At 38.2% G+C, this 21049-nt stretch overlaps 3 protein-coding genes across 3 annotated transcripts in view; 1 reads left to right on the plus strand and 2 right to left on the minus strand.

Moving 5' to 3' along the window:
• Positions 1-21049, plus strand: part of LOC131800373 (serine/threonine-protein kinase tousled-like 2) — a 341644-nt gene that overhangs the window by 104820 nt on the left and 215775 nt on the right. The gene's annotated exons all lie outside the window — the stretch shown is intronic.
• On the minus strand, positions 11-3398 carry LOC131805042 (uncharacterized). Its single transcript, XM_059128279.1, has 4 exons — positions 2726-3398; positions 1146-2665; positions 906-1086; positions 11-842 (listed from the first exon to the last, which is right to left on the minus strand). Coding segments are annotated over exons 2-4 (798 nt in total). The 5' UTR covers positions 1148-2665; positions 2726-3398; the 3' UTR covers positions 11-227.
• LOC101900462 (uncharacterized) lies at positions 11505-19181 on the minus strand. Its single transcript, XM_005176100.4, has 4 exons — positions 18481-19181; positions 12596-12752; positions 12265-12519; positions 11505-12194 (listed from the first exon to the last, which is right to left on the minus strand). The coding sequence occupies exons 1-4, from the start codon at positions 18683-18685 to the stop codon at positions 11675-11677; spliced, it is 1137 nt and encodes a 378-aa protein (XP_005176157.1). The 5' UTR covers positions 18686-19181; the 3' UTR covers positions 11505-11674.

A 21049-nucleotide genomic window follows, 5' to 3' on the forward strand; every position in this document is an offset into this window, starting at 1 on the left:
AAACATAGGATTAGTTATCACATAGGAATAGCATCACATTTTATTTTAAACAAACTAAAAAACAATTCAAAAACAACCAAAAAAAAACTCAATAAAATTCATGTTCAAAAACAAACAAAAAGAAAACACATAAATTCATATTCTAAAACTAAAAACAAAACTAATACTATTTACAGGTACGTTCATATGCACGTTTTCAGTCTGTGTGTATGTGTATATATATATATTCAGGTACTTTCTAGATTATTTTTCAGTTCTTCCAGTTCTAAGAGTCGGCGGTTCTTTTCAATTTTATCCTCCACTTCTCTTAGCCGCAATTTTTCCATAATTAAATTGTGCCTTTTCTGCTCTTTTAGTTCTTCCTTTTTGACTTCATAAAGGCGGTCAATAGAACGATACACCTTTTTTGAAATTTGTTGCTGCTCAATCATTGCATCCAACATACGTTTCTGAATGTCTATCTCTTCTGATAGAACGTCGCGAGCGGATGCCTGTGTATTGAAATGCTGGCCACTTATTTTAATTTTTTTCGCCGGCGGCTTTTGCGGAGTGTCTTCATTGCTGTGCACCGCAGGACATTCAGCCTCCTCTCCGTCTGGCTCTAGCAACTCCAGAATTTCATTTGGAAGGCGTTCTGGGTTCTGTATTGTAGAAGTGGAAGATCCTAACCCATACTTGATGGCCACACCTTCCACTGACTCCTTCATGCCAACCAAATCGTATATGGCCTCTTCGTTTGCAGAAAACTTCTGCTCCATGTTGGGGCCTCCACCAGTTCCTCTGGAGTATTTGAGGTTTTGTGCCGCCTTCTGCCGTACATACTTTTTTTGATCGGCCCATACCTGAAAAAGGTTTTGCATTTTTGTCATTTGTGCATTGTACAAATCAAATTTTGTGGTACATACCTTCTTCCACTCGGCAACACTTTTTGATGGTGGCCCGGCAGCATTTAATTCCGCCTCCAAATTGCGCCATACCCGGTTTAGCTCCTCTTTTCCTCCCTTAAACCAACCTCGCGCAATATCGCTATGTAATTGCATAGAGGTAAGCAGAATGTCTAACTGCTTTTTGTTTGTTGTTTTTGACCTGAAAGTAAAAATAAATGTTTTTTTTTTCATTTTTCATGAAAAATTTTAAATACTTACATTTTTTGGCACAACTCGCTTGCAATTTTTTGGCGGAATTATTCCCAAAATTCGTTATCACATTCGCCCTTTTATTGACATTCATAATACCTACTTTTTTCCCGGGGAAGAGTTTCCCATTTTCGAAGTTCATTTAGAATAAGGGAGAAGGGAAAAAATTCCCCGGGAGATTTTATTTAGAATAGGGGAACAGGGAATAGGGAAAAAATTCCCAGGGAATTGTCATTAAGAATCGGGGTGTTTATAGGGTAAAAAAACATTATTTCGATGAGTTACAAACAGAATGAATAACTTAATACACATATACATACTATGTATGTGGAATGCCGATGTATACAAAATGACGACCTTAGGGGCTAACAAATCGTTTCGTAAATAATTTGAAGTATTTTTTCAAATATAACCCACTGTGTGATTAAGTGCTCAATGTGTGATTACACACACACACATATTTGCGTACGTCTCATCTACACATTGCCCTCTCACCCCAAAACAAATAAAACAAACCATGCCACTCAAACACATTTGCTATATTTTCCCTCTCGATTCATCGTTTCTCGTTGAAACGAAATGTGTTGTTGTCTGTCGCTTCGTTCGTTTTGTCTCTCTTCTATCTCACGTGTATACACCACCAGTGTATACGGAACAAAATCGGTTTGCTTGCCATTTTTTGCAGCTTGCTATAATCTCATATGGCAATTCTGGTCGCCTAGTACATTGGCGGTTACACGTTGTCGTCAGGTTGATGGCGCAACCAAGAAACGAAATGAGAATGACTGTTGCTTGTGCTGAAACGTGGAAGCACCGCAACCAACGTTACACACAACAAGTCAGCTGGTTGGTTCGACAACGTGTGATGACGGCGGCAAACAATAATAAAAATTGTGGCGGTCGGTCGATGATGATGGCGTGCGTTCTCGATGTAAACAAACTAATAACGGCGGGCCCAACAAATGAATGATGCGGCGCCCAAAAGAAAAAGCGAGCAAACCCGAAGTAAAAATAATGATATCTGAAAAGAACACGACGAACACGAATGTTGATGAGTAGTGGCGGCGACACACAACTCATGCATATCGCACATGTTGGGTGAGCGAAAGAGCACACCCATTACGGCAAATAAAGTCTCGTGCTCTCTCTCTCGCTCTCTGTCTTTCTCATTGAAATTTCAAGTGTAAACGAGTGTGTGTTGTTGTTTGGTTGCCTGCATGCATGCCTCTGTGTTGGTTGCTTGTGTTATTGACCGAGTGCGCCTCTTTTGTTTTGCGTTGCTGACAAGTTTCGTTTTGTTGGTTCGTGCCTGCTTTGTTTTGTTGGGGGCTATTTTTCTGCGGCGATAACACCTACTATTAATGCTGTTTGCCTAATTTTTCCCTCGAATATCGAATCTCGATTTCGATGAGATTTTAACGACGACGAGCCAGACAGATGCCGCCGTCAAAGCTGTTTGTTTTGTGCACCATCAACATATTTTGTTGCCACCACCACCATCATCATCCTCCTCCTTAGCGAGCGCATTTCTGTGTAGTATTATTATCGTACATTATTTATTTAATTTGTTTACGTTTATTTTTATTTACTTGTCTTGTTGTCACGAATCAACGGAAGGGGGTGTTTTCTTAATTCCCCACACGATACGATTAATAAGCAAGAAATCAACCAAGAAGCAGGGGCAGCAGGCGGGCAGGCAATGAACAAACGAATGATGCGCAACCAACCAACCAGTCAGCCAGCCAACAACAGTTTTTGTTTGTCATGGCCGTTAATTGTAGCTGTGGTCGCCGCCGTCTCTGAATGGATGATGGCTCTCTTCCAAACCAACCAGCCAACGCCGTCATAGTTTTATTATGGCCTTACATTTTTGCATTGTTTTGCAAAAATGCCGACGTAGTATCAAGTTATTTTTCTCCACCACTGAACAGACACTGTCTGGCCGGCCGGCCGATTCGCTATTTTTCCTGTCGCTGACGTTGTCGTCGTCATCATCATCATCACCGACACCACCACCATGACTCGACTCGATTAACAACAACCCGAGTTGAGTTGGTTAGTCTATAAATTTTAATTTGTTTTGTATAGCTGCTGCCGCCGACAAGTTGGCTGACTTCTGGTATGCATGCCAACGCACGACTGACTGACTGATTCAGAAAATATTTTTCAAAAGTTAAGGTCTTTTTCGCTAAATTGGCTGGCTGGCTGGCTGACTGAGTGGTCCCGATCGGTGGGTTGGTTGGTTGGTTGTTGCTTGACTGAACTTGTGTCTGGCGCGCTCGCACAAACACAAAACCATTTCATTCGTTCCAACTTCGTCGCGTACATCGGCACACATTTTTCGTATGCATTTCGTGTTGAGGTTGTTTGGCGCAATAAAAATCAACGCCATAAATTTTAAATGCTCTGCAAAAATTAAGTGACTGACTTTTGTGTGAATAGCGAGATGGCCGGCTGGCTGGAATGTGTCTGCTGGTTCTGCTTCTGTTTGTGTGATTCTCGTTTATTGTCGCTCGTTAGTACGTTTTGGCTACAGAGGTTGGTGTGATAATTATTGGGAATTAGAATTTTCAAATCGCACAACGAGTTTGCGAAAACCTGCCGTTATTTGAGGGACAGACAATTATACCATCAGACATACGGTTCAAAGGGAATGTAACATAGACTTTATAACATAGGTCTCTTTGGACGAAATCAAGAAATTTGGAATCAAGGTATTTAGTCCGTAGATGGTCCATTCTAAACCGCTGTCGATTGGTAAAAACCTGGGGTTTGGCGATGACATGCATGGCAAAGGTAAAGCTCTCTTGTAACTTATTTAACCAAAGATATCCTCAGTAAACATCGTAAACAAGGACCTTATAATAGGTAACGACAGGCTTTGAACGGGCATCAGTCAGTGGAATTCAGCAGGGTTTTTTTTCAGCAATTAGGATGGACCCAGCAAGAATGAGTTTTCGAAAGTCATTCAGCGGCAAGTTTGGTCGCCACTTTCAGCGAGTACTATTCGATTATGGCCGGCCAACGATACTACCAATTTGAGCACGCGTGAGTATAATGACCCTCCTGAGTCTCCTCTCAGGGCGCAGAAGAGGTTAACTATTATATTAAGAAAATACTGAACAAATGGTAATATCATTTCCCATACTTGGATCACTGTGTTGCGTCTCTTAAAAAGCTCAAGTTTAGGGTCAAAGCGGAGTGTTATGAAGATACTCCTTAGCAGTACCATCAAACTCCCATAAATACTACATTTTTTGATATAGACCTCATTTCTTTTTAGAATTATAGGTTGTTTTTCTTGGGATATGACAGTTATTTTGACAGTCTAAAGTGACGTAGGTTAGCTCCAGAACAACACTTCCAAGTCGTGGATATATATTTTCAAAATAGTGTTTTATTAAAAGTGTTTTTGAAGCACACATTGTGAATTTTATAGTGCACATAATCGTCCGTCCGAGACTAAAATAAAGAACATAATTATCAAATTTCGGTCTATATTCACTCTTTTGTATGCCAAGCCACCGAAAAGAGAGAGAAGTGTGCGTATTGAAGAAAATATTGCTGCCATTGAGGCCAACGTCGAAGAAATCGGCAATTTAATCAGACAAAGATCACCTTTTCTGCCGTATTTAGAGCAAATTCGCTCTCCTTTCAAGAATTCCCAATGCATCCGGATAAATGTACTGTTTGGGGCGGTCTATAGGGCGGTTGAATCATCGGTCCTTATTTCTTTAAAAATTAGGAAGGATGACACGTTACCGTTAATCAATGAATTTTTGTTGCCAAATCTTCAATGTAAACGAAATGTGGTTTCAACAGGATGGTGCCATATGCCATACTGCCGGTGATACTATGGACTTATTGAAAGAAAATTTCAACATTACTTCGAGAAATTAATCGGTTAATTAGCCTCCATGTTCGTGTGATTTGACGCCACTAGATTATTTTTTGTGTGGGGATACGTGAAGTCATTGGTTTACGAGGATTAACTAGCAACGATTGACGCTTTCGAAATAAATATCCAACGTGTCATTGCTGAAATGCGTCCTCAATTGCTTGAAAAATTGTACCCTCAGAATGAATTTTGTGGAAAATAGTCGTGGTGGCCATATACTCAAAATTATATTTAAATGTTAAATGGCAAGAAACTTCATTATTTTCATGTGCTTTACTTTTCAAATCACATACTCTTAGAAAAACAACCTTTAGAAGGCATTTAAGCTCGGGTTCCATTAGTCAACGATTGTCTGTCAGGTATTAATGTTGCAGACATGGCAGTTCCCGTTCCATACCTACTTTATTCCATTTTCTACTGGATGTGTAAAATAAGAATTAAGTCCAATCTCCCTCTTCTGTTGTCAACTCTATTCTTTATTCGGCGATGAGAAATGAAAACCACCGCTTCGTTAGGGTGCTATTTCAAATCCTTATTCGGCTCGAAGGAACAATGTATGAGAGAATAGAGTCCAATCTCCCTCTTCGATTGTCAATCCTATTCTTTATTCGGTTATGAAAAAAACCGAATGGTTTGGCTGTTGATTCAATTCTGGGTTTCATTAAAAAAATATGTTTCTTAAGAGCTACAAAAACTTATCGAACTTAACCTAATCGCAGCCACACAATTATTCTTATCTATTCTAATATTGAACGGAGAACATTGCAGGGCTACTTGTCATTTCATTCAAGTGGTTTTGTGCATCTACCGAGCGCATCGATATCTGTGCATGTGGGTCATAACCTTTATTATCTCACATATTATCGTATGCGAATTTTTCACATGTGATCGCTCTGCAGTCGGAATGCAGTATTTATTTCGAAGTTATTGCAATTAAGCATATGTGAATGAAACACCAAATCTCAGCCAGGCTCCGCATTTTTTTTTTTATATTTGGTTTTTACCTTGTTTAGGCGAATGCCCTTTTCATTTTGGTCGTGGTGTTTTCATATTAAATTTTCTATCTAGAAATACCCTCAGATGTTTGCCCCTCTAAAGGATAGAAAACTGGTTCAAAAAAGTAGACCACTTGTATTTACCTAGGTTAATATTAAGACCTGTTGGTTCAAATCCATCATATTTTAAGATACCACCAATAAGTTTTCTGAATTGCAGATTTTATCAACATAAATATTCAAATCTAAATATGGTAAAAATATCCTCAAATATCTTCCTTTGAAATCCACTTTATTTTTTTTAATTCTTTAATTTTTCCCCAACTTTCTAGATCACCCTCCGTATCAATTCATTCATACAGCTGTTTACGGTCTGAAGAACAACATTTTGTGTAAAATCAACCACTAAGAGTCGTGTGAAAAACTCGTTCTCTCGTTTCGGTATGTAGCGCCTGTCAATGGTAGTTTGTGTCGTACTATACATTGTTCGTTCGTTCATTCGCCTACTCATCTATGCTGAGAGCCTGAACTGTTGTCACCGTCGACGTTGCTAAATAGTTGGCGTTTTATTTGCCAGATTTCACAACGACAAGAACAACAAAATGGTGGTGGTAAAATAAACCGAAACCGACCGAGATAGCAATCATTTAATGTGTTGTGTCCCGTCCCGCACACGGTGGTTGTTGGTGTTGCTAATCCTTTTTGTTTCGTTTTGCCCGCTCCAGTGTAAATAAACAAATAACAACAATAGAGGAGGAACGAACCAGCAATGAGACAGATGGAATGTATCGAGACGGGTATTTTGTCGCATAGAGTTAGTTGCATGTAGCAGCAACAGTCAAGTCACAGTCTTCGGTGTCGCCATCACATCATTGACCGTAACGACGGCGTAAAGCTTAGTTGTGCTGTGAATCCACCACCACCACCATCATCATCATCATATTGTAACAGGTTCTTCCCCACTTCGAATCCAACAAATAGAGCATCCAAAATGCCTTATTTTTTTCCTGGCAACAACACAATGACCGAAGAAAATCGTAGTCCATTAACATCTCGTCAACATCTTTGTTCGTTCGGTTCGGTGGTATTTATTCCCATTCAGCAGTGCAAAATGTGCTGCGCAGAAATTCAACGAATTTTCATGCGAGCACACACTAGTAACGAGTTAATCGCAGGCCACAGCAACAACATTTCCTCCCCCTCCTCTAAAACTTTTAGCAAAATTGAACCGACATTAATACCTTGTCGCCGACAAAAATACCGTGTAGCTCCCCCCCACTCTCTCACAACGAAAATAAGTTCGTCTGTCCAAATAATAGAAATCATTTTATTTGCTGCAAATTCGTTAGATATCAAGCGAATGAAAGCAACAAACAAATCGAACCACAATCGCCGTCATACAAAACACCAGTCGCCTTCAAACGCCTTTTTTTTCGATAATCCATAAACCCACCTCCATCCTCATTCATCCACACCAATCACGCCATGCCAACCACTTTGTTCGCTCCTTCGCTCGCCTCAAGCTCAGTTACTATTGTTTGCCGGCAACCAACCCAGCACTCAGAGTCAGTCATTCAGCCAACAAACTGCAACGAACTCTGCTGACTCGTTTGGATGAAAAATCTTGCCCCAAGTCAAGTACACAATTCACTGCCGTTTATTCACAACACGCTCTCGACTATGGTGTCTTTTCGGTACTTGAAGCGTGTGAATAAATTTTTTGCTTCCAACCAACCAAACGACCAACAGCCATCACGCCAATACTTCACCACAAAGCAAATTTGTGTTGTGCTTGCCGGTTTTCATTATAATCCGCAAAAATTCTCATATTATGACGCGTGTTTGTGCATGCCTTTGCCGGTTTTTACCCACACAGCCAACACCACCACCACCGCCGCCGCCCCTTCATTGTGAACAGACAAGTCGAGCAGTTTGTTGGCCAGCCAGCCAACCAACCATCCATTCAGCCGGTCACCAGCACAACATGCCGTGCCGTTGCTAAATGAATCAGTGATGAAAAGCAAAACACATGATTAGCCTACTAAGAAAATCAAACAGCCAACAAGGGAATTATTAAGTGTTTGCTGCCCTGAGTCGTACTGCGACGCATCGGCTGCGGCGTCAGCGTCGTCGTCATCATCGTCACAGTCACACAGCCCAGTGCCAACCTCAACAATTTAACGAAAGCCCAGAAAACTCATTCATGGCAATGTAAACAATGTCATGTTGCTACAACTACAACTACTACAACGGCGACGGCTACTACTATTCAGTGAGATTTCTCTTTCTCTCACTTTTATTCTCAATGAACTAAAGTGCTCTTGCTCTCTGTCTCTTACCCACACACACAGCTTGCCTTTGGGGATGTGTTGGCTTTCGTGGTCTCTGTTGCTCTGTTTATTTTGGTAAAAGCTTGTTGTTGTTGTTGTCGTTGTTGTATCGTCGTCGTGTGGTGCTCTGTACAACAAGTTCCTTACACTCACTCTCGAGGTCGTCTGTCGTACCGTACGAGTGAGTAAGTAACATCGTTGATATTGTGATTGTTATTGTTGTTTTGCCGTGCATGCATGCATTTGTTTCGTTTCTTCGCACATTGAAATCCCGCAAAATGTGACTTCTCATTCTTTTTTGTATACGGCGCTCAGAGTCGATTGGTTTCGGCTTTTTAAAAAATATTTTTTGTTGTCTCACAACGTTCGTTGGCTGTTCAGAGCAGCAGCAAGGTTTTTGGTGTGTATGTACGTATGTGTCTTCTTGTATATTTTTGTTTTTATATTTTTTATGACTCGTTGTTGTTGCTCGTTTTTATTCGTTTGTGTGTTGCTGTTGCTTGCTGTTTGTTTGATTTTGAATGAATTTCAAAAACAGCAAAAAAGAGAAGGTCGTTGTTGTGTTGATACACTGAGGTATAATATTTTTTTCCGTCTGTTGCTCGCTATTGTCGACTCTGACGAACTGGTAGGTTATGTTGTTGGTTGGAAACGTGTTCAGTTTCATTGCTGCCAGAGTCAGTCAAGCCAGCCAGAGCAGCAAGTTGTTTGTTTGTTATTGCGAATTATTTATCACATTGTACTTGTACACTTTAACAATTAGGTACTTAAAATAATTATTGTTTTCTGCTTAAAATAATTATTGTTTACAATGAGGTTATGTTTTCTGATGGGAAATTTGATTTTTTGCTCGTTTTCAAATGTTGGGAAAGGTTTATGTTATTCTGCGGATATAGAATTTATGTTAAGATAATATGGAGCAGAAGCAAATCGATCAGTATAAATTTGTGGTAGCATCATTTGAAGCGCAATATAAAGTAATTAAGTGGAGCTTAAAATTTAAACGTTTTCAGTGGCTGATATTGGTTAAAATAAATAATAATTTAAAAAAGTTCCGCACTATTCTCGCAGAAATGAAAAACATATGATGTCATAAAAAAACGTATTTTCGATTGGAAAAAATACTACTCACAAATTAGATTAATTCTAGATTTTTCTAAAAAAATTATTCGGAATGCATGCTTAAAATAAAATAAAATATTTAGTTAACAATAACGAGTATCAGTCGGAAAAATATTGAAACATGCGGATCAACTAAAAAACGTCTACAGTGAGAGATACTCGAATAGTAACATTGGACAAAAGATATCCATTCAAGTCTACAGAGCCATTGCAGGTGAAATGGGGAATGTTGAATCATCCCGAACAGTTCGACGAAGACCATTGACTGCAAATCTACCGGGTAGAAAAGCTCGGGAGGTTCCTTTGCTTGGAGAAATCAATTGGAAGATACGAATAACTTTGCTTTGGCTCATAAAACCTGATGCGGACCTGAAGAAAAAACATAGTGGCGAAATATTTTATGGAATGATAAAAGGAAGATCAATTTCTTTGGTAACGACGCAGAAAGGAATGTCCGCCGACTGAGAGGAAAGGAATTTCATGTAAGATTTACTGTAAAGAGAGAAGGACGAGAGAATCTCATGGTTGCTTTTTATGGGAAGATGTAGGTCCGATACATCTAATTGAGAACACAATGGATTGGTTTGTGTACAAGGAGGTATTGGAAACTGTCATGCTACCATATGCGGAGGAAGATATGCCAGTAATATGAACATTTCCGCAGGATAATGACCCACAGCAATCATCGAAGTTGGTGAACGCATGGCTCGGCATGAAAATTGTTGATTGGCCTAGCTAGTCTATCGATCTTTAACCTAGTGATAACCTTTGGGAAGAACTGATGAGACAAATTTCGAAACTTTCTTTCAAAAATAAAAAAAGAACTATGGGAAATATTATATAATATCCCGCTAAAAGAGTCGAAGCTGCCTTAAAAATATAGGAGGCTATACAGTATTATTCGATAGTTATTCAGAGGGTCTTCTCATGGTAGACCAGAAGGTCTTCTCATGGAAGACTAGAAGGTTCTCTCATAGAAGACTTCTTATAGAAGACCAAAAACCTAAGATCAGAAGGTCTTCCCACAGAGAAGATCAGAAGGTCTTCTGATATAGAAGACCAGAATGTTTTCTCATATAGAAGACCATAAGGTCTTCTTTTGTCTTTTATATGAGAAGGTCTTCTCATAGGAGACCAAAAGGTCTTCTTATAGGATGCCAGAAGGTCTTCTAATAGGAGACCTGAAGGTCTTCTCATAGGAGACCAGAAGTTCTTCTCATGTAGAATACCAGAATCTCTTTGCATATAGAAGGCCAGAAGGTCTTTTTCGGGTTTCAATATAAGAAGGTATTCTCATAGGAGACCCGAAGGTTATTTTATAGAAGACCAAAAACCAAACACCAGAAGGTCTTCTCACATCGAAGACCAGAATGTCTTCCCATATAGAAGGCCAGATAGTCTTCTTCAGTTCTTTTGTATGAGAAGGTCTTCTCACAGAAGACCAGAAGCTCTTCCCATAGGAGACGAGAATGTTTTCTTCGGGAATGTCTTAACATAGAAGACTAGAAGGTTTTTTCATTGAATACCAGAAGGTCTTCTTACAGAGGACCAAAACCAAAGACCAAAAGGTCTTCTCATATAGAAGAGCAGAAGTTCTTCTCATATAGAAGAGCAGAAGTTCTTCTCATATAGAAGGCCAGAAGGTCTTCTTCGAGTCTTTTATATAAGAAGGTCTTCTCATAGGAGACCAGAAGCTCTTCCTATAGTAGAGCAGAAGGCCTTACAGAAGACGAGAAGGTTTTCTTATAGAAGATCAGAAGGTATTCTTATAGAAGACGAGAAGGTCGTCTCATAGAAGACCAGAATGTCGTCTCATCGAAGGCCAAAGGGTCTTCTCATCGAAGACCAAGGGGACTTCTCATGGAACAACCAAGGGTCTTCTCATCGAACACCATGGGGTCTTCTCATCGAAGACCAAAAGGTCCTCTGATGCATCTTCTAGTTTCCTCGATTCATAGAAGACCTGTATAATTTGATTATATCGCCCGATTTCCATCCCTCCCAACTTATGTATAGGCATCTCTATATTTAATTAAGGCAAGTTTTATTACAACTTAGTACTAATAACAAATAAATAATAATAAATAGAAAATTAAACTAATTTTGTTTTTGTTGTTGTTTGTGTGAAACCAGTTCACATTTAACAGAAATGCGAATACTCTTCGTGACACATTTTCGTTCCTAGTCTAAATTCTAAAATTGGCGATCTCCCCGCAATCGACGTCTCCAATAGGAATTTCTTCTTTCGGCCATTAAATTCTGATAATTGGCTCTCTCTTCGATGTTATTACTCTCTAGAGAATTATTCGCCGGATCCTCTGTGGGCAAATTGACATTTAAGTCCTCATTCTCCGCTGGAGTTTCATTGTCCGCTTGATTTTCTGATTCTTCGTGATGCTCTTGTTCTTCTTCATTGTGTTCACTTTCATTGTTGTTATTTGATGATTCTTCATTGGCTGCTTCCTGTCCTCCTTCCACATCGTTTTCAATGAAAACACACTCACTATTGACCGCGGCACATTCCTCGAAGGAGTTGGCCTTGCCCATTTCATTGTGATCGTTGGTGTATTTGGCAAAGAAACTGCGTCCAATCACCCGGAAAGCCATGGCTGTTAGGGGATTGTTCTTGGAACGGAATTCCATTTCACAGACGAAACGGCGACGGCAGGCCGCGGAATCCAAGCCGAGGAACATGAACATGAAGTTGCCGATTCTGGGAGGAAAATTAAATTGGCGTTATGTGATTGTTGGATCCTCGGTCTGGGGATTTTTTTATGACTTACCTTTCCTCGCTGATTGATGGACCCATTTGTTTACCCTCCTGCTTCTCATTTTTTACCTCACGTTTTATCCGATAAGTGTGGCTATCGGGCGAAGAAACATCAGGAGGGGCAACATCTGAACTGGCATAGGATCCGGCATAGGCTGAGTAGGGTTCGAAGGAAGTATCTAGACTGCTGGGTCCCCATGATGAGCTAATGATTTCCGAATGATCCGAGGAATATGGAATGTGGTCATGGTGATGGTGAGAGAACGATCTAGGGGTTTTAGAGAGAAAGAGAGAGATTAAAAAGTCTACCAGGAATAAGAAATTTGGGTCTATAGCAAACTTACGGTGGTGGATGATCCAAAATAATTTCAGGTTGACATTTATGGGGCCAGAAGTAGCGGAGACCCAAGTAGACGGCACTGCCCAAAAAGAAGGCCACAATTACAACTTTGATCTTGATCAAATAAGCAATGGCTATGGCAGTCCAGCCCCACTGAGCATCTGGAATTGGAAAGAAAAGTATTCAAAAGATTAGCCATGAAATTGTATAATTTTTCATTCCCCCTCTCTCAGATAATCCAAAGTGAAAGTGTTAATTACTAATATGGGAGGGAGAAATAGGAGGAGAGGGGTATTTTCGTAACACATATTACGCACTCGCTCCCCCTCCCCGGTCTTTGGAAAATCGTGATCACAACATTTGCAACTTAACTTTTTGTCAATAACCACATCAACTTTCGTTTAACTTTCACACTTCTCTATTTGCTTAGATGATTGCTGGATTTTATTTTCCACTTCGTGGTATTCACTAGATAAAGAGAGGGGGCGGGGTGCTAATTTCTTTTACATAATGAGACTATGATTTAATATTTATTTGGATTATAAAAAGCTCTGTCTGCCATGTTGACATGACATAAGAAGGTGCTAATTATTATGTGGAAAATAACAGCCGGTATTATGTCAGATTACGAAAATCATATCACGATTTTTCGATCATCTTCTTCTCTCTTCACAAAGAGAAAAGAAAAATGGGTTACCATATTGGCACATAATTTTTAAGATTCCACCAATACTCCAGTTTCGGATGCTGATCTAAAAAATTCCACCAAGACTCCAGTTTTGGATGTTGGTCTAAAAAATGCTTGTCTCAAAATTTCAGTTTGGTATTTTGGTCTTTAGAAATTTTATACTACGAAAAATAGAATAGATCTGCATTACATCTAATGTTGCTACCAATTTTGCAATGTCCGAAGTTTGAAGGGAATTGGGAAAAAATCCCATTTAATAGGAGTTATGATTTTTACACTGTGCGACAAACTTCTATTTTTACAGCAATTACAAGAAAAAATCAGTAGATTATGAAAGTAGAGCTTAAAATACAGACCTCGGATATCAACGTTGTGTTATAAAATTTTCAAATTGCCCTCTTCACCATTTTTTGAAATTTTCATATTAAGAGTCTTCGGAGGACGCGCATTTTGGGTATAGTGGGGCTTTGGCAATATTACTGATAACAATACGATAATTATTTTTCTTGAAAATGTTAACACTCAAATGAGTAACTAATAGGTCCCACAATAATCAAAGTCCAAAGTCTTACTTAAACGCCAGGAATTCATAAGTATCACAAAACACATTTTAGCCGTACTTCATGTGAGTTTATTATACATCGGGGAGGGAGGTTCACTCCTGACATAAGTTTGATGTGAATATTATTTAAAAATTAAAAAAATCGATGGAAAAGCATAGACTTTAAGAAAGACATTGGGTGCTCCCATCGTCCATTTGAGAATTTTAATTTTTATGCCCTCCATCTTGGAAAGAGATATTACAAAGGGAATGACAAAGATAATATGCCCTATCTTTGTCATTCCTTTTGTAAGATCTCTAAATATTCGTCGTAGTACCCATACAGTATACATATTCATAATCAGCATAAAATTCTTAGTCGATTTAACGATGTCCGTGGGTATGTCTGTCTGTCCGTCTGTTGAAATCGCGATACAGCCAACATTATTTGACATAGAGCTTTAAAATTTGGCAGAACAGTTTGTATTGTATTTAGGATGGTTGTTATTGAAAATGAGCTATCTTGGTCCACACTTTGGTATAGTGCCCATATAACAGTTCCTCCCGATATGCGGTATTTTGATGATTTTTGCCACATTTTTTAAAGAATTTCTCTATAAATTGTTATTTGTGGGACATAATGAATTCTAGCTCCGGTGGTCAAACATTGCATGTATAGGTCCACGCTTTGGTATAGCCCCCATATAACGGTACCTACCGATATTCGATAAAAAATTGGTATTTATAATTCATAGTGGGTTCTAGCCCGGTTGCAGAACATTGAATATTTAGAACCACGCTTTCCTATAGCGCACATACCCACCGATATTCGGTATTTTGATAATCCTAGTCTTGTTTAATATTTGGTATTTTAGAAGATTTGATAGATGACAATCCTTGAAGTATAAAATTGCATTTAGAGGTTTCTGTTTTGGTATGTCCTTATATGATGGCCTCACTCTATGGTTTTTTGATAAGCTTAACTGCATTATCGAAACCGTCTTAGTGGTATATGAAGTTTATAGTGAAACACGCTTGAATGCAGATACTTTTATATAAAAATGTTTCATTTACCCTAAGGTGGAGGGTATTAAAAGTTCGGACCGGCCGAATATTTTTTACTTATTTTTTTTTTTTTTTGTAAATTTTGGAACTTTCATGGGGGAGGTACCAGATAGATATTGATAGTTCCAATATGTCTGAAATACTGTGTCATTATAAATCCGACAAAAAACAGGTTTTGGCAAGTTTGCACTAAAGAATATAGGAAAAGTTCGAAATTGCCAAAGGTTTAAATGAATTTGGACCAAAACGTACCAAAAGTAGGAAATTGAACTAAATATTGTACCATTGCACAAAGATCTAGAGTAAATTGAATTGCATTTTGAACGAATATTGCTAGAATGGTGTTGACTGAACAAAGACAGCTGTTATATCGAGGATTTGGCTTTAGCATAGGTTTTTTTTATTAAAATTCAGTCTTTAATGTTTTATGTTTGAGGGACTCCAGTATTTTCACTCAAACTCTATAAACGATATGGGACAACATTTACAGATTTTGCAATGATAAACGGTGAGAGCATTGTTGTCGTCCATATTTTGAACGCAGAATTTTTGGCGAATCAGCTCTTGGAAAGTGACGAAGTTGTTTTTTTTTTTTGGCTTAATGGGTAATGGTGTAAGTAGAATGTATCCATAAAAACTCACAGTTTGGTGCTGTTTATGGGCTGGTTTAATCTTTGGATCGTACCTCTTGAAATATGCTGGTAATCGTAATGTAACTGTGAATGGAGGTCATATGAAACTTTTTTTTTGTCCAAAAAGCATAAGCTTGACTTGCATGACATGTGGTTTCATCAAGACGTAACAATGGACTTATTTAAAGGCTAGTTCGGTGTACCGTTTAGTTCGAGGACCGTTTAATCGGACGCCTAGATCGTACTATTTAACTCTTACGGCTATGTTAATGTCTAGATAGTAGATGGAACCGCATCTACTGAAGCTTAATTGAAGTTCGAAGACAACATTGAAAAATTTATTCTTAAAATAGAAAAACAAGTAAAAAAGCTGTAAGTTCGGCCGGGGGAATTTTGAAAATCCTCAATCATTTGGAACGAATTTGGCAATTTTCAAAAAAAAAAAATAAAATCCGTTAAAAAATCTTAAAAATACCGTAATACTATAAGCCATTACAAAATTCAAATGTGAAAAATCGGTGAATAAAGTATCTAAAATCATCAAAATACGAAATATAGAGAGGTACCATTATAGGGGGCTATACCAAAACGTGGAACTGCACAGACAATTTTCTGTCTGAGGCTGTAGTATCCATTATGCACTTCAAATACCACATTTTAAACAATTCCGGTGAATAATGTCGCTAAAATCATCCAAATACCGAATACCAGGAGGTAGCGATATAGGGGGGCTATACGAAGACGTGCACAGACACATACAACTTCCTGTCATAGTATCTAGTATCCATTACGAACTTCAAATACCAAATTAGAAACAATTCCGGTGAAAAATATCGCTAAAATCATCAATGCACCGAATATCGGGATGTACCGTTATATGAGGGCTACAAGAAGATCTACACAGACAATTCTCTGTCGTAGGCTGTAATATCCATTACGAACTTCAAATACCAAATTTGAAATAATTCCGGCGAAGAATTTTGCTTAAATCACCGAAAAAGTGAATATCGGGAGGTGCCGATATATGGGGTTATACGAAGGCGTAGACCTACATGGCCCATTTTCTATGCCAAAAGTCCTGCAGACATAATATACATTTGAGTACATTTTATCAATCTACTAACACAACCTACGATATTTGAACCCATACTTAGTATAAAATTTTAACTCAGTTAGATATAACTGCGTCCTAATTTTCAGATCTTGTGTTAGTAGAATATTTGAAGTTAGGAATGCTTCAGATGCTTATTTCGCATTTCATGAGATATATGACCCGTTGTGTGGGAAGTACCCGAAGTAGTGGTTCGATATATTTCGCCTTTCTACCAGATCTTGTGTTGGAAGAAATATGGAGATGTGTGGATCTTGAGGTAGAGTTATAATTATTCAAAATTTTGACCCTTTGTGTAGGAGGTACTTGATGAAGTGGACCGACATTGTCCATTTTCGCACCTCACCTAGCACTAATAAAAATAATAGGATTTGCAAAATTAGAGGATCCTTTATTGTTCTGTGAGGCAAATTATTTTATTTGCAAAATTTTGACCTTTTGTGGGGTAGATATCAGATGTCGTTCTTCGAACTCGATCTAAGTTTTATTATATATAAGTTTATATATATTACGATGTACCAAATTTGGACCAAATCAGATACTTCCTTCGAGACTTATCGTGCGCCAGCCAGACATATGGACGGACGGGCACCACTAGATCGCCTTCAAATATCATGAAACGGATTTGGCTCAAAGAGACCTAGACGTTATTTCGATGAGGCACTTTTGGCCGTATCAAATGATATATACCCTCTCCCTCTAGAGTGTTGGGTTGAGTGGATCGTATTTGGATATTCGTAACATACGAAGAGTACGAAATTGATATAAACTGAACCAGCTATAATTTAGTAATTTTTAGTATATCGTAGTACTAGTTTCCAAAAATTGTACATTATTTCATGCCTCAATTCTGACTCTGAAAGATCAGAATTTTAAATTTCAAAACACTGTTTTCGTACTTTTTAGCCGTTTGTACATGTTTGTACCTTTTTTTGACTTTTTAATACCCAGAAAACGATTTTCACAAAACATTGTCAGATTGAACCGGCACGGCATTTTAGATTTGTACTCTTAAGTACTTTTTTAATTTTATTTTTTTACAAATTGTACAAATTTGGTACATATGTCCATATACATCGTTTTCCACCCCTTCGCACCAGATTTTGTCCTCATCCTAATTTTCTGATTTCTAGGTCAAACTTTGCATTTAGAGTTTATGGTACAACTTTAAGTACCAAAAATGGAATCCTACGATGACAAACTCGTCCTGGGGGAAACGTCGTTGGACAACAGACATACATAGTTTCAGTTTTAAGGGTTGATGGGACTCTTTATGTGAGAAAAATTCTTAGAAGCCTGCTTAGCGGACTCTGAAACTTGCAATTTATACAAGTCACCGTGTTAGGGCACTGTAACATTTTTGCTATGGGAAACCTTTACTGTGGAGCTTCTCCAATGGGATACTATTATAGACTATAGTGGAACACACAGACCAATGTGCTGGTGACACTTGCTCCAAGGGAAAACAGGTATTCTATATTTTTTATAGTAGAAAACCAGAATATTTTCCGGAGGAAAAAAAAACAAAAAAGTTATTCTTTGTCATAAAACCAGTTGTGATAAAACCGGAGGAGGTGTTTTTTTTTGTTGTCGAAGAAAATTTCTATTGGAGACAATGCAATATTTTCTATGATGGAACAAACATTGCTCTGTAGAAAAAATTGACAGTCCTGGGGAAATCCAAAACTTTTTACATAAATAGAAATTATAGCAGCATAATCGGAAAAATCCATAACCTTCGAGAAGTCCGAAAACTTGGAGAACTAAATTCTAAGTCCCAGAAATACATGTCGACTTGGGAACTTTTATGGTTTCCGAATCTCAGTCATGATATTTCTCCTTAAAAACTTACACAAATGATGGCGATGTCTTCTTCTGGTTCTGGCCTCATCTTGGAACAATGCTGTCGATTCACTTTTCACCAAATCTTTGGCAGCGTCTGCAAGAGCATTTTCGGAATTTTCTTCCTGCTGTTGTTGTTGCTGTTCTTCACAAAACACCAATGCCAAATACATGGCCAAAAGCACAAACATTAACCACAATGTATTCTTATTCATGTTGTATTTTCTTTTCTCTCTCAACACAATTTTTATTCCTTTGGATCCTTTTCTTTTTCGATTTTTGAGTCGTATAACTCCTTTGAGACTTCTTCACTTTGTCTTTGACACAATGTAACTGCTACTGATTTGTAATTTGTCCGATGCTTTTTATATGCACTATTTTTTGAACGCTTTTCCTCCAGCAACAACAAAGCGGTTCAGACAGACCATCCATTTGGTAGTGGGCCCTTGCTCTGATTGTCATTGTCCGGCACATCTTCAAGTTCAATGTGATAATTGACTCAGTAAGCAGCGTGTCCAATTCATAAACACTTCCCGAGCCATGGATCGATGGCCATTTCTTCGTTGCGTTGCGCTATCTATGGCCATGGCCATAACGGGTTTTGTGTAAATTTTTCATGAATTTGCATTGATTCTATTACGACATTGACCAGCTGGCTGCCTGACTGACTGACTGATCGAGTGAGTTATTGACTTCTCTGAGCTAACACTTCCATTCATTTGCCATTGCTTTTCAATTTCTTTTTATTGCAAAATAGGTGTTAAGCAAAATAAAATACGTGCATATTTGAAATTTCACTTTTATTGTGAAATCAAAAGAAAATGTGTGAATTCGAATGTGTGAAAATTAGGCGAGATTTCGGAAATGCAGATAATAATAATATTTTTATTTTTCGAACATGCTGAGTTCAGTATGAAAACATCAGCCTAGTTGTTATCAGTTCAAATAAATAAAAAATAATTAAATAAATATTGGAATATTTGGCCTTAAACGCAGAATTGTCTAGGATCGATTTTTTTGACTCAACTGAGTCAATTTTTTTCTATAGAAAACAAAAATCGATCATTAGTTGAGGGAATTTTTTTTCTATAGAAAAAAAATCGATCCTCAGCTGAGGCCATTTTTTTCTATATATAGAAAACAGCTATAGAAAAAAAAATGGCCTCAGCTGAGGCTCTATAGAAAAAAAAGGGCCTCAGCTGAGGCTCGATTTTTTTTCTATAGAAAAAAAATCGATCCTCAGCTGAGGGAATTTTTTTTCTATAGAAAAAAAAATCGAGCCTCAGCTGAGGCCATTTTTTTCTATAGAAAAAAAATCGAGCCTCAGCTGAGGCCATTTTTTTCTATAGAAAAAAAAATCGAGCCTCAGCTGAGGCCATTTTTTTCTATAGAATAAAAATCGAGCCTCAATTGAGGCCATTTTTTTCTATAGAATAAAAATCGAGCCTCAGCTGAGGCCCTTTTTTTTCTATAGAATAAAAATCGAGCCTCAGCTGAAGCCCTTTTTTTTCTATAGAATAAAAATCGAGCCTCAGCTGAGGCCCTTTTTTTTCTATAGAATAAAAATCGAGCCTCAGCTGAGGCCCTTTTTTTCTATAGAGCCTCAGCTGAGGCCATTTTTTTTTCTATAGAAAAAAAATCGAGCCTCAGCTGAGGCCATTTTTTTTCTATAGAAAAAAAAATCGAGCCTCAGCTGAGGCCATTTTTTTTCTATAGAAAAAAAAATCGAGCCTCAGCTGAAGGAATTTTTTTTCTATATAAAAAAAATCAGTCCTCTGCCTCAAGATGAGGCATTTTTTTCTATAGAAAAAAAAAATCGATCGTCAGCCGGATTCAGGCTGAGGTAGATTCATTTCTATAGAAAAATCAGTCATCTGCCCCAGACACCTGTTACTTAAACTTTAAGAGATGCATGCAACCTGCAACCTTTGAAGAATTTGGAGCGTGTATTAGTTTTCCAGTATACCATTTATTGTTGACTGAGCTTTTTTGCGGTCAACCAGCCAACCTGCCTGCCAGCCTATTTGAACGTCTCAGCCCTTCGAAAATTCTTCTCTCCCTGTCAAGTTGGCTGTCTGGGTGTCCGATATTCGACAAGGTTTAATGTTGTGGTTCTACTGTGGGACATAGAGGTGGAATATATCAGCGTTTTTGTGTGTGTTATTAAAGAGCATCTCAAAATTTGTGGGGGGTTTCAAAAAGTTTTGCCCACTAACATTGCAAACATAAGCGAACATCAACATGTCCAACCACAAAGAAGAATTGTAATGAAAAACACCGAAACCCCCTAGAAATTTCCACATTTTTTTGAATTACGACATTGCGTGAATGAGGTGATATTCTGCATCGATTGATGCCTGTACGTCCGTCTATCTGTGGATGGATTTTTGTAAAGTTCAGGTCGCATTTATTGTCCGATAGTGAGAACATTTTCCACAAATCATGTTTGGCCCAAGGACGAACCCTCATGAAATGGGTGATAATCGGTTGAAGTTTAACTGTAGCTGTAATGTAAAACATCGCTCAGAAATAACTCGGATTTGAATGTAGCTCCCATGTATATCTCAATCCGATTTTAC

This window comes from Musca domestica, unplaced genomic scaffold (genome assembly GCF_030504385.1).
Source record: "Musca domestica strain aabys unplaced genomic scaffold, Musca_domestica.polishedcontigs.V.1.1 104, whole genome shotgun sequence".
Classification (NCBI taxonomy): Eukaryota; Metazoa; Arthropoda; class Insecta; order Diptera; family Muscidae; genus Musca; species Musca domestica.

Bases quoted from the DNA above. Each gene is read 5' to 3' on its own strand.
- LOC131805042 (XM_059128279.1), bottom strand. The intron at 843-905 runs GTATGTACCACA...AACCTTTTTCAG, and splicing joins GTGTTGCCGAGTGGAAGAAG to GTATGGGCCGATCAAAAAAA.
- LOC101900462 (XM_005176100.4), bottom strand. From the start codon at position 18,685: ATGAATAAGAATACATTGTGGTTAATGTTTGTGCTTTTGGCCATGTAT. The intron at 12,753-18,480 runs GTAAGTTTTTAA...TTCCAATTCCAG, and splicing joins AAGACATCGCCATCATTTGT to ATGCTCAGTGGGGCTGGACT. The intron at 12,520-12,595 runs GTAAGTTTGCTA...TAAAACCCCTAG, and splicing joins ATTTTGGATCATCCACCACC to ATCGTTCTCTCACCATCACC.